This window comes from Homarus americanus, unplaced genomic scaffold (assembly GCF_018991925.1).
Source record: "Homarus americanus isolate GMGI-L3 unplaced genomic scaffold, GMGI_Hamer_2.0 scaffold46583, whole genome shotgun sequence".
NCBI classification, from domain to species: Eukaryota; Metazoa; Arthropoda; class Malacostraca; order Decapoda; family Nephropidae; genus Homarus; species Homarus americanus.
Genome location: NW_024731675.1, coordinates 1501590 through 1514718, shown reverse-complemented (window position 1 = coordinate 1514718; position 13129 = coordinate 1501590). Strand labels below are relative to the sequence as shown.

The 13129-nt window shown below is 50.2% G+C and overlaps 2 protein-coding genes across 2 annotated transcripts; both read right to left on the bottom strand.

Annotated features, from left to right (window-relative positions):
• Positions 1-111: 111 nt before the first annotated feature.
• Positions 112-5958, bottom strand: LOC121867738 (cytochrome c oxidase assembly factor 3, mitochondrial-like). Its single transcript, XM_042367797.1, has 3 exons — positions 5839-5958; positions 4413-4517; positions 112-1472 (listed from the first exon to the last, which is right to left on the bottom strand). Exons 2-3 carry the CDS (start codon positions 4512-4514, stop codon positions 1329-1331), a joined length of 246 nt encoding a protein of 81 aa, XP_042223731.1. The 5' UTR covers positions 4515-4517; positions 5839-5958; the 3' UTR covers positions 112-1328.
• Positions 5959-6609: 651 nt separating this feature from the next.
• LOC121867649 (extensin-like) lies at positions 6610-8340 on the bottom strand. Its single transcript, XM_042367664.1, has one exon. The coding sequence runs from the start codon at positions 8338-8340 to the stop codon at positions 6610-6612; it is 1731 nt and encodes a 576-aa protein (XP_042223598.1).
• Between the last annotated feature and the right edge of the window lie 4789 nt (positions 8341-13129).

Genomic DNA, 13129 nt, shown 5'->3' with positions numbered 1-13129 from the left:
TTCAGGTGCTCTAAGCTTGGGTGTCTAATCTTCAGGTAATCTAAAAAAAAAACATACATTTCCTAGAGTGAAAGATTTAACACATCACTGGAGATCAAAGAAATGATGAAATATGTGACAAATATCTTTTTAATATGAACAAAATTTATTTACAAATACCTGACAAAACATATCAGGAAAGACAGGTGTTTGGATCTTTTAATGAAGGTCACAACTGATACTCATTTACAGCTGGCTGGTGGAGGTCAGTTCGGGTCAATTCATACCAAACAACCACATTATGACAACAGCCAATTAAACATCAATTTGTTATATTGCAAATATTGTTGTTGAGTACTGAAGACAAATAACTATTGGTTGGGTGATTTTCACAGTTACTTGTGCACTATACCTGACAGCCATTGTTTAACTGTCCATATCAGTAACCAGTGACTTATCAATTAACTGTCTAGACATTTAACCAGTCATTTGCCATCTTTTACTAACCATTCAATACACCAGTCAATTCTCACCTAACTACCCAGAGTTAACCACTCAGTACACCAGTTAACTGTCATCTCTGTCTCCAATCACCATGACCTCAACACCACACCACCAAAGGAAGTTATGGTAGCGGTGGGATTTTCAAAGTCGTGTGCATCACCTACAGAAAAATTCATATCCAAAATGGTACTAATCTTTTGCCGAAACTCTACCATAATTATATATATTCTCTTATTCCTTAGTGAAGAGTTTAAGATTAATGTGTGAAGTTATGAAAATCTGAGTTGAATTTCTTGGTATGAACCTTGAATAAATTTTTTCAATGGTGGGTGTTATTATGACCTAGATTCAAGGGATTTATTCTTTTGTCAGCATTGTGTGTACATCATTGTGTGTGTACATCATTGTCATCACTGTGTGTGTACATCATTATCATCATCATTGCATCTCCACCATTCCTCATTCATGCATAACTTAATGGCATGAAACAGCTGATGCACCAAACATATGATACACCTATATGGCGTAGTGTCTTTCAGGCATCTTAACTGTTCACACACACACACACACACACACAGCTAGACTTCACAGACCCACGATCCTTAAAAATTAAGAAATAAAAATACAATCCAATGCCCAAACTACATATTAATTTACCCTTTGTTAAGCTCAATATGAACTCAAAATGTTCCTACTCAACACCATAAAATGTTAAACACATGAATGTACCCAGAACTAGATGCCTCCAAATGTATCCTCATCTTCAGCTCCTATCAACTAGAAATGACTTATCGTGAACGTCATTGTGTAGAGACGACCTTCTGGTGTGGGGGGGGGGTCGGTTGTTAATCCAGCTCGTCGAGGAACTTCTCCTGCTTGACGGAGTAGATGGAGTAACCGTAGATGCCAAGGACTCCCAGACCCAACATGGAGCCGACCCAGATATTGTTGCGCTTCATTCTGGCCAACTTTTGTACCCGCTCCAGGTTCTGTAACACAACAAACTGTTTTAGATCCCCCGAGAGGAACTTGTGGACACTGTTTATCTATTCATCTGACCTATCTACAGTATCTATCACCCCCATCAACCTTACTTTACCTAGTGATTAAACACCCTGGCCCAGCTCATTAAGGAACAACAGTATCTATCACCCCCATCAACCTTACTTTACCTAGTGATTAAACACCCTGGCCCAGCTCATTAAGGAACAACAGTATCTATCACCTCCATCAACCTTACTTTACCTAGTGATTAAACACCCTGGCCCAGCTCATTAAGGAACAAGAACATAGACACTACGCTGAATATCATAACTAGTAAAGTGACTCATTTGATCGATAAATATACAGCTCCTCCCTGACTTACGACGGGGTTAGGGACCCAAATCCAGGTCGTAAGTCGAAATGGTCATAAGTCGGAAATGCTTAAATAATACATAGAAAATCTAAAATGGGTGTCTCTTTTTCTTCTCAGCACCACAAAACTCTAATTTTTAAACTTGCCAGCCATTTTAAAGTGAATTACAAACAAAAATTTTGTCTGTGTACTGACTTTGGGACTCGAAAATACGTAATTTTACCAAATTTTGGTACAACTGAGGCAGGTCGTAAGTGCGGGTGGTCGTAAGTTGGGGAGGAGCTGTATACCAAAACCAAACCCAGTGCTTCTAGGAATACGAGGGGATCTCTACACATGAACCATGTGGCGGTCGACAAAGTTAGAAGAAAACCCAGAAATTCAAGACGTGGGTTGGGTCAAATGATGAGCAGGACAGGAGGATGTATGCAACAGCCAGAAACCAAGCAAAGATAGAGTCTAGAAGGGCAGAAAAGGAGTTCCAGAGGCTGGTTGCAAGCGAGGTCAAGTCAAACCCAAAGGCGTTTTACCGCTATGCAAAGTTGAAATTAAAAACGCGAGTAGGAGTATCAGACCTGAGGCTTGAAGATGGTAGTTACGCAGATTCTGACCAGGATAAAGCTGAGGCATTGAACAGCTTCTTTTCCTCGGTGTTCACAAGAGAGGATGCGATTAGCCTTCCTGCGTTTGAGGACAGACGGTTTGACACAGCACTGACCCACATTGTGTTCACAGAAGAGGGTATTAGAAATAAACAGTCAAAAGGTCCATGAGAGTCCCGGCCCTGACATGGTGCATCCTAGAGTGCTAAGAGAGTAGAGCAACGAGCTTGCCGAGCCCCTGAATATCCTGTTTTGTAAATGCCTGGACGAACAAATGGTCCCCAGTGAATGGAAAGTGGCTTATGTGAGTCCTATCTTCAAGAAGGGCGATTGTCACTCCACGAATAACTATAGACCGGTGAGCCTGACCAGCATAATATGTAAAGTACTTGAGATTATTATCAGAGATGCCGCGATGGAACATCTACTACGAAACAACCTTGTAAAGGATTGCCAACACGGTTTTATGCCGGGGCGCTCCTGCTTAACACAATTGCTAAAGGTATTGGATATTTGGACCCATATTCTGGAACAGGGTGGTAATATCGACAATATTTACCTAGATTTTGCCGAGGCTTTCGACAGTGTACCCCACGAAAGGCTGACGATCAAACTGGAAGGGTACGGAATTCGGGGAAATGTCCGAGCATGGATAGAAGACTTTCTACATGACTGCAAGCAGTGTGTGGTGATTAATGGCACGAAAACATCATCCGTACCTGTCACAAGTGGGGTACCACAGGGCAGTGTATTGGGCCAGCTGTTGTTTGTTTGTTTCATAAATGACATGCCTGACGTTGTACACTCCTCCATACAAATGCTTGCCGATGACGCCAAGTTATTTCGGGAAATTAAGAACCAAGCGGACTGTGAAGAGCTGCAGAAGGACCTCTGTGGGCTCCAGGAATGGTCAAAGAAATGGCTGCTGAGATTCAATGTCACAAAGTGTAAGAGGATGCACCTGGGGCATACCAACGGTAAGGAGGCGTATCAGATGTCCCAACGGGATGAAGAAACTGCACTATTTGAGACTGAATGTAAGAAGGACCTAGATGTGTACAATGAGCTGAAGTTCTCGGGCCATTGCGAGATGAAGGTAAATCAGGCAAATAAATTAATGGGTCTTATGAGAAGGTCGTTCAGATATCTTGACGGTCCGCCCCTCGTAATGATCTTCAAGAGTGAAGTACTTCCCCATCTGGAGTACTGTCACCCCGTCTGGTCCCCGAGATATGCTAGGGACTGTCAGTTGGTTGAAAATATTCAAAGGAGGGCCACCAGACTGGCGCCTGCACTTCGGCACCTCAGCTACCCTGAGAGATTGGAGCGCCTGAACTTGCCTAGCTTATACTACAGACGGGCAAGGGGTGACCTAATTGAGGTGTATAAGCATCTCAGGGGGCACTACTCAGTCGAGTGTCCTTACTTGGAACTGGCGGACGCTCGCCCCACAAGGGGTCACAGCTCAAGATTGAAGAAGCTGCAAGTCCAGAAAACTGTGAGGGCAAGCTTTTTGGAGTGAGAGTTGTGAACTATTGGAACAATCTACCAGAAAATGTTGTGACAGCATCGAGTGTGAGCTCTTTCAAGACAAGACTTGACCAACACTGGAGCGGGTTCAGGTACATTCAGTAGCCGGTGCATGCCCAGTATTTGCCAACAGTGCGTGACAGAGACGTGACCAATCGCCCAAGGAAAAAAGAAAAGTAAAATTAACACTAGCAACATAACTAAAGGAGGATTAATCTTCAGGTGAAATAAACTGGGGTGCCCAATCTTCAGGTGATCTTACGAGGGGATTTCAATGTTTTAATTTATACAGTACAGATATTCATGTAAATTCTATTAAAATAATTATGGCAGTCTAAACATCAGTAAAGTCACTATGGGAACACCAGTTAACATCATCTATCAGTTAAACAGTAATTAGTGTAAACAGGAGTTATTAAAAAGTGAAGGTAAAGACTCACTTGGTTCTCAACAATCCTCATATAGTCAAGCTGTGGCTGGCTGAGCTTTATAGAGTCTCGCTGAAGGTCCAACTTTGGCATCTGTTTGCTGTCTCCGGCCATGGTCTGTGATGACAAGAACACGGTAGTAGTGACGATGATGGCTGAGTCGGGTGTGTGTGTGTAAATCTACTCTAAGATTCATTAATCTTTACCGACAACAGGAGGCTGCAGTGCTAGTAAATAATGAACTTACTAATTGTTTCACAGACAAGGAGTAATACAAGGCTGTGTTCTGTCTCCAACATTCTATAATATATATTCAGAATTATTAATGAGAGAAGTTATAAGTGATAATGAAGGACTTAAAGTTAATGGTAAAGTAATATCAAATACTGTACTGTATATAATAGGCATTTGATACTGCTCTTATCATGGATAATGAAGAGACATTACAAAACTCGTTAACAGATTAGCAGAATAATAGGGGAGGAATATGGGTTAAGAGGCAATGTCGTGGTTCTTCCAACATTGGAAATAAAACCTAAAATAACAATTGTTGTCATTAACAGAGAACTTAATCAAATGGAAACATTTGTGTACAGGTGTTATCTGTAGTCAAAGACCTGTACTGTACACAGTATTAAGTATACCCAAAAGTATAGTACATATATATATATATATATATATATATATATATATATATATATATATATATATATATATATATATATATATATATATATATATATATATATATATATATATACTATATATATATATATATACTATATATATATATATATATAACACACTACACTCTTCTCTTGTTATGCCAATGTTTATCGTTGATCCGATTTCAATTACTAATGTAGTCATCGACCCTCCTTATTTAATCTGAGTTAATGATCAAGTGCATGTACTAATTTGAATTTAACCTAACCTAACACAACAAAACTCGGATAATTGAAGCACCAATTTTTTTTTTTGACTTTGTGACACCAAATACGGTCGAGTTAGTTAGGTAGGTTAGGTTAGGTTAGGTACATGCACTCTGATCTATTAACTCAGATTAAATTAAGTTTTCCAATTTTTTGACTTTGTGACACCAAATACTAGTCGAGAAGTGATTGGCAGTCTGATTTATTCATCTAGGACCATTATTTGATTTCATTGAACAATTGGAATTAATCGACCCATTTTTGGTATATCATCCGTTGGCCTTAATTTTATCACATTCTACACACCTACATGATCTACAAACAGTACACACGAATATAAATTATTAAAAACTCATATAAACATTAATGAACATAATAAAAAACATTCCGGACACTCGGTATGCTAATTCACCTTATTTAACAACTTCTTGGGCCTGAATTACCTTCTTAGCTGCTGTTGTGTGGTCTCTGGTAACTTATTTTAACTCTCACAGGTGTTAACTTACCTTCAAGGACGACTTAAATGTTAAATATTAATGATAGTTGGAGAGTGACTGTGGTGCTCCCTGCCTCGGCCACTACCACCGCTGAGTCATCATGGGTGTTTGTTTACCTTGGGTGGCGCCAAGTTCAGTACTGTAGCAGCTGTGGCCGGGGTGTAGCAGCTGTGGCCGGGGTGTGTTGCAGCTGTGGGTCAGGGGGTGTGTAGCAGCTGTGGCTGGGGTGTAGCAGCTGTGGCCGGGGGTGTAGCAGCTGTGGCCGGGGTGTAGCAGCTGGGCCGGGTGTGTAGCAGCTGGTGCTGAGGGTGTAGCAGCTGTGCCGGGGTGTAGCAGCTGTGGCTGGGGTGTGTAGCAGCTGTGGCCGGGGTGTGTAGCAGCTGTGTGGGGGTGTGGTAGCCAGGCCTGGGGTGTGTAGCAGCTGTGTGGGGTGTGCGCCGGGTCGGGGGTGTGTAGCAGCTGTGGCCAGTAGCAGCTGTGTCGTGGGTGTGTAGCAGCCGTGGCCGGGGTGTAGCAGCTGTGGCTGGGGGGTGTGTAGCAGCTGTGGCCGGGGTGTGTAGCAGCTGGGTCGGGGTGTGTAGCAGCTGTGGCCGGGGTGTAGCAGCTGTGGCTGGGGTGTGTAGCAGCTGTGGCCGGGGTGTGTAGCAGCTGTGGCCGGGGGTGGTAGCAGCTGTGGCCGGGGTGTGTAGCAGCTGTGGCTGGGGTGTAGCAGCTGTGGCTGGGGTGTGTAGCAGCTGTGGCCGGGGTGTGTAGCCAGCTGTGGCCGGGGGTGTGTTGCAGCTAGCCAGGGGTGTGTAGCAGCTGTGGCCGGGGGTGTGTAGCAGCTGTGGCCAGGGGTGTAGCAGCCAGGCTGGGGGTGTAGCAGCTGTGGCTGGGGTGGCAGCTGTGGCTGGGGGTGTGTAGCAGCTGTGGCAGGGTGTGTAGCAGCTGTGGCTGGGGGTGTGTAGCAGCCGTTGGGTGTGTAGCAGCTGTGGCCGGGGGGTGTGTAGCAGCTGTGTTGGGGGTGTGTAGCAGCTGTGGCCGGGGGTGTGTAGCAGCTGTGGCCGGGGGGTGTAGCAGCTGTGGCAGGGTGTGTAGCAGCCAGGCCGGGGGTGTGTAGGCCAGGCTGGGGGTGTGTGAGCAGCTGTGGCTGGGGTGTAGCAGCTGTGGCAGGGTGTGTAGCAGCTGTGGCCGGGGGTGTGTAGCAGCTGTGGCTGGGGGTGTAGCAGCTGTGGCTGGGGGTGTGTAGCAGCTGTGGCCGGGGGTGTGTAGCAGCTGTGGTCGGGGGTGTAGCAGCCGGCCGGGGTGTGCAGCTGTGGCTGGGGGTGTAGCAGCTGTGGCTGGGGGTGTGTAGCAGCTGTGGCCGGGGTGTGTAGCAGCTGTGGCCGGGTGTGAGGGCCGGGGGTGTAGCAGCTGTATTGGGGTGTGAGCAGCTGTGGCTGGGGTGTGTAGCAGCTGCATGGGTGTGTGGCAGCTGTGGGCGGGGTGTGTAGCAGCTGTGGCCGGGGGTGTGTAGCGCAGCTGTGGTCGTGTAGCAGCTGTGGCCAGGTGTGTAGCAGCCGGGTGTAGCAGCTGTGGCTGGGGGGTGTGGCAGCAGCTGTGGCGGGTGTGCAGCAGCAGCGGCCGGGGGTGTGCAGCAGCTGGTCGGGGGTGTGTAGCAGCCGGCCGGGGGTGTGGTAGCCGTGGGGTGTGTAGCAGCTGTGGCCGGGGGGTGTGTAGCAGCTGTGGCCGGGGTGTGCAGCTGTGGCGGGGTGTGTAGCATGTGGCCGGGGGTGTGTGGCAGCTGGGTGTCAGGCGGGGGTGTGTGCAGCTGGTCGGGGGTGTGTAGCAGCCAGGCCGGGGTGTGTGCTGGCCGGGTGTGTAGCAGCTGTGGCCGGGGTGTAGCAGCTGTGGCCGGGGGTGTAGCAGCTGTGGCCGGGGTGTGTAGCAGCTGATGGGGGGTGAAAGCAGCTGTGGCCGGGGGTGTGTAGCAGCTGTCGGGGGTGTGTAGCAGCTGTGCGGGGTGTGTAGCAGCTGTGGCCGGGGGTGTGTGGGTGTGCTGGGGTGTGTAGCAGCCGGGCCGTGGGGTGTGTAGCATGTGGCTGGGGTGTGTAGCAGCTGTGGCTGGGTGTGTAGCAGCTGTGGGGTGTGTAGCAGTGGCCGGGGGTGTAGCAGCTGTGGCTGGGGGTGTGCAGCAGCTGTGGCTGGGGGGGTGTGTAGCAGCTGTGGCCGGGGTGTGTAGCAGCCAGGTCGGGGGTGTGTAGCAGCTGCAGGGGTGTGCAGCTGTGGCTGGGGTGCAGCTGTGGCTGAGGGTGTAGCAGCTGTGGCCGGGGGTGTGCAGCTGTGGCTGGGGGTGTGTAGAGCATGGCTGGGGGTGTAGCAGCTGTGGCCGGGGGTGTAGGCTGTGGCCGGGGGTGTAGCAGCCAGGCCGGGGTGTGTGGCAGCTGTGGCCGGGGTGTGTAGCAGCTGTGGCTGGGGGTGTAGCAGCTGTGGCCGGGGGTGTGTAGCAGCTGGGCCGGGGGTGTGTAGCAGCTGGGCTGGGGTGTGTAGCATGGCCGGGGGTGTGTAGCAGCTGTGGCCGGGGTGTGTAGCAGCTGTGGCCGGGGTGTAGCAGCTGTGGCCGGGGGTGTAGCAGGCCAGGCGGGGTGTGTAGCAGCTGTGGCCGGGGGTGTGTAGCAGCTGTGGCCGGGGGTGTGTAGCAGCTGTGGCTGGGGTGTGTAGCAGCTGTGGCCGGGGGTGTGTAGCAGCCAGGTGGGTGTAGCAGCTGTGGCCGGGGTGTGTAGCAGCTGTGGCTGGGGTGTGTAGCAGCTGTGGCCGGGGTGTGTAGTAGCTGGCCGGGGGGTGTGTAGCAGCTGTGGCCGGGGGTGTGTAGCAGCTGTGGCCGGGGTGTGTAGCAGCTGGCTGGGGGTGTAGTGGCTGGGGGGTGTGTGGCAGCTGGCCGGGGTGTGTGCTGGCTGTGGCCGGGGTGTGCCAGCCTGTGGCCGGGGGTGTGTAGCAGCTGTGGCCAGGGGGTGTGTACACTGTGGCTGGGTGTGTAGCAACTGTGGCTGGGGTGTGTAGCAGCTGTGTGGGGTGTGCATGTGTGGCTGGGGGTGTGTAGCAGCTGTGGCCGGGGTGTGCGCTGTGGCCGGGTGTGCTGGCTGGGGGTGTGTGGCAGCTGTGGGTGTGTAGCAGCTGTGGCCGGGGTGTACGCTGTGTGTGTGGCTGTGGCGGGTGTGCGCTGTGGCTGTGTGGCTGGGTGTGTGGGCTATTGCCGGGGGTGTGTAGCAGCTGTGGCCGGGGTGTGTAACTGTGGCCAGGGTGTGTAGCAGCTGTGGCTGGGGTGTGTGGTGTGGCCGGGTGTGTAACTGTGGCCGGGGTGTGTTGGCGTGTGGGGTGTAGCAGCTGTGGCCGGGGGTGTGTGCTGCTGTGGCCGGGTGTGTAGCAGCTGTGGCCAGGGGTGTGTAGCAGCTGTGGCCAGGGGTGTGTGGCTGTGGCTGAGGTGTGTAGCAGCTGTGGCCAGGGTGTGCTGTGTGGCTGGGGGTGTGCTGTGTGTGGCAGGGTGTGCTTGTGGCCAGGGTGTGCTGTGGCTGGGGTGTGCTTGTGGCTGGGGGTGTGTGGCAGCTGTGGCCAGGGGTGTGTAGCTGTGTGGGGGTGTGTGGCACTGTGGCCAGGGGTGTGTGTAGCTGGCCGGGGGTGTGTGCAACTGTGGCTGGGGGTGTGTGGCAGCTGTGGCTGAGGTGTGTAGCAGCTGTGGCTGGGGTGTGTAGCAGCTGCGGCCGGGGGTGTGTAGCAGCTGTGGCTGGGGTGTTGTAGCGCTGGCCAGGGGTGTGTGTAGCAGCTGTGGCCGGGGTGTGTAGCAGCTGTGGCCAGAGGTGTGTAGCTGGCCGGGGTGTGTAGCAGCTGTGGCCGGGGGTGTGTGGCAGCTGTGGCCGGGGGTGTGTGGCAACAGCCCAGGGGGGTGTGTGTAGCAGCTGTGGCCGGGGTGTGTAGCAGCTGTGGCCAGGGTGTGTGGCAACTGTGGCCAGGGGTGTGTAACTGTGGCCAGGGGGGTGTAGCAGCTGTGGGGTGTGTGGCAGCTGTGGCTGGGGGGTGTGTAGCAGCTGTGGCCGGGGGGTGTGTGGCAGCTGTGGCCAGGGTGTGTAGCAGCTGTGGCCGGGGGTGTGTAGCAGCTGTGGCCAGGGTGTGTAACAGCTGTGGCCAGGGTGTGTGGCAGCTGTGGCCAGGGTGTGTAGCAGCTGTGGCCAGGGGTGTGTAGCAGCATGGCGTGTGTAGCTGGTGGCGGGGTGTGTGCTGTGGCCAGGGGTGTGTAGCAGCTGTGGCCAGGGGTGTGTAGCAGCTGTGGCCGGGGGGTGTGTGGCAGCTGTGGCCGGGGTGTGTAGCAGCTGTGGCCAGGGGTGTGTGTGGCTGTGGCCAGGGGTGTGTGGCAACTGTGTGGGGGTGTGTACTGTGGCCGGTGTGTAGCAGCTGTGGCCAGGGGGTGTGCTGTGGCCGGGGGTGTGTAGCTGTGGCCGGGGGTGTGTGCAGCTGTGGGTGTGTAGCACTGTGTGGGTGTGTAGCAGCTGTGGCCAGGGGTGTGTAGCAGCTGTGGCCAGGGGTGTGTGGCACGGGGTGTGTGCTGTGGCCAGGGGTGTGGGCAGCTGTGGCTGGGGTGTGCTGTGGCTGGGGGGTGTGTAGCAGCTGTGGCCAGGGGGTGTGTGTGTGGCCGGGGGTGTGTAGCAGCTGTGGCCAGGGGTGTGTGCTGTGTGGCCAGGGGGTGTGTAGCAGCTGTGGCCAGGGTGTGTAGCAGCTTGGCCAGGGGTGTAGCAGCTGTGGCCGGGGGTGTGTAACCTTGTGGCCGGGGTGTGTGAGCTGTGGGGGTGTGTAGCAGCTGTGGCCGGGGGTGTGTAGCAGCTGTGGGGGGTGTGTAGCAGCTGTGGCCAGGGGTGTGTAACTGTGGCCGGGGGTGTAGCAGCTGTGGCCGGGGTGTGTTCTCCAGGTCCCGCATCACAGAGAGAGCGAGATGTCTTAGTTTATTTGATTGAGAGGAGAGAATATTGAAAAATAAAAGTACTTGTGGGAAGCTTGTTGCACTCAAGAAACAAGCATGGATACGCATTACAACAAGTTTCAATGCTGAGGGATATGGTCCTCGGCCATCAGTAGAACAGCTCAAGTGTACCCATCAGTCAGTTTCATTGATGAGGACCACAATTACTTTGCTGAAAGCATGCCTACAAATCAGGTCAAGATTTGTGCTTCACAAATCCTGTACCAGGCGTGCCTCCAGCAGGGCGATGACCCAAATTTACAACCTAGCCCCTCAACCTCATCCCAGAATAATAAAAAGAAAACGTCATTACTTGATGAAAAACGGTATAACTGACCAAACAGGAAAAATATAACCATTGAAGAGGAAGAAAATAAACTATTTTGGAGCACACGGCAGCAATTGTTAGATAAACAATTGGAAGAATAATACGTTACCTGAGTTACCTGAGTGGGTAGTGAATGTGGAGACGGTGGAAAAGTTTGAAGCAAAATTAGATAAAATACTGGAAAAATCAACAAGTATATAATTTTGGGGCACAATTATCCGCCACACAGCCACCGCCTGAGTAGAGAAGAGGCTATTGAGCTGGAGTCACAGGCGTGAGCCTCTTCAGAAGATCATCTGTGAGTAGTAAGATGGGATGACTACAGCAGCTTGCCTTTGGCAATAACTATTGACAGGCAGCACGCACGATAGTCGTATTAGGACGGAACACAACTTTTGCACTGTCATAATATGGGCCGTAAAACCAACAGTGTAAAAAAAAAACATTTGTAAAATTACCAATACGTGTTTCTTTGTACTTTAATCGTATTGACAAGAAATATTCAATAAAACTAACAAAATAATTATGAAGAGGGTGACGAAAAGCAGCTCACAGCCACCTATTCAAAGTTAGGTGAAATTAGTTCATTTTCATGCCATCACACTCTGTCGTGCGATGCACTAAAAGGTTCTTCGCATTTAAAAATACGGCTTTCGATATGACGATATTCTTCAAGGGAAGATGTTGTTTAATATGGCCGTCAAAGTATCATTCCGAACACCGAGTCATAATCCTCAATTACGAATCTGAAAAACTTAAACCGAGTCTTAATCCCAAATCCAAGCCCGAAGAATTATCAAACCTCAAACCCTGAATGTTCCCCATTCCAAACTTCCGTAGCCGAAACTCTTCCCCTCAACATTCTAGTTTTAGTTTTATCATCTTGGCCACTGATCGGCTTGTTAGCCACTTGGGCGCTCTGTCACGTCTCTGATTACTTTTCCTTTTCAGTTATCCTCTTCACCAAAAGATCAGCTGTAGCCTCCCGGGCGATCGGTCACGTCTCTGTCACGCACTGTTGGCAAGTACTGGACATGCACCGGCTCCTGAATGTACCTGAACCCGCTCCAGTGTTGGTCAAGTCTTGTCTTGAAAGAGCTCACACTCGGTGCTGTCACAACACTGGTTGATTATTCCCATTCTTGACCTACCTGTCTCTCCTCCCCTCTACATTCTTGACCTACCCCTCTCTCCTCTCCTTCCCATTCTTGACCTACCCCTCTCTCTCTCTCCTTTACAGGTAGGCTCTCGTACACCTTTTTACCTTGCTTGAAGGGTAGAGACAGGTGGTTCAGTGTGCCTGCCTCTCAATACCTACCCGTCCTCATTGATCTATCACCTTACATGCATCTCACCATTCTCATTTCAGCTCACTAAAGCCCCTATATCCCAGCCTCTTTAATTACCCAGGTTTTACTGTCACAAATCACACTTCTTAAAGTTCCTCCAGTCACTACGGACTCCTGCAACCGAACAAGACTCCAGCAATTATCTTGTCAGCCAGGTCACAGTAATTCACCTACATAGACCAGAAATAACCCCTTATGTCAGATTACTCCAGACTTGCTGCGAGATCAGGGTCACAACACATACACAAGACTTATCAGTCAGTCAGCAACGTCCTGCAGCATCTACTAGGGCACCTTTATGAACAATGACCCCGTGTGGGAATCGGTAACCTGTACTGTACTTACGTTTAGCATGAAAGTACTTATAATAAATTATAACTTGCCATCACGTAAGTGCTTTCTACTTATGGGCATTTAAGTGCTTTTAACAATTTATCTTTTTTACCTTATACCATACCATCTTATGGGTCATGCAAGTACGTAATATTTGAACTAATTGGCCACAAGTTAAGATAGATCAATGTTGCAGTATAAATTGTTAACTTTCGTACATTTTCTTAAACTGTACATAATTTACCATTCTTATCTCGTTACATTCTTTATTAATGTACATTTCTCAATCATTCAGTAGCATACAGTCACTTCGTTCTCTTCACC

Excerpts from the sequence above, each read along its gene's own strand:
- LOC121867738 (XM_042367797.1), bottom strand. The coding sequence starts at position 4,514 with ATGGCCGGAGACAGCAAACAGATGCCAAAGTTGGACCTTCAGCGAGAC. Across the intron at positions 1,473-4,412 it reads TGAGGATTGTTGAGAACCAA|AACCTGGAGCGGGTACAAAA; the intron begins GTGAGTCTTTAC and ends GTTGTGTTACAG.
- LOC121867649 (XM_042367664.1), bottom strand. The coding sequence starts at position 8,340 with ATGCTACACACCCCAGCCCAGCTGCTACACACCCCCGGCCCAGCTGCT.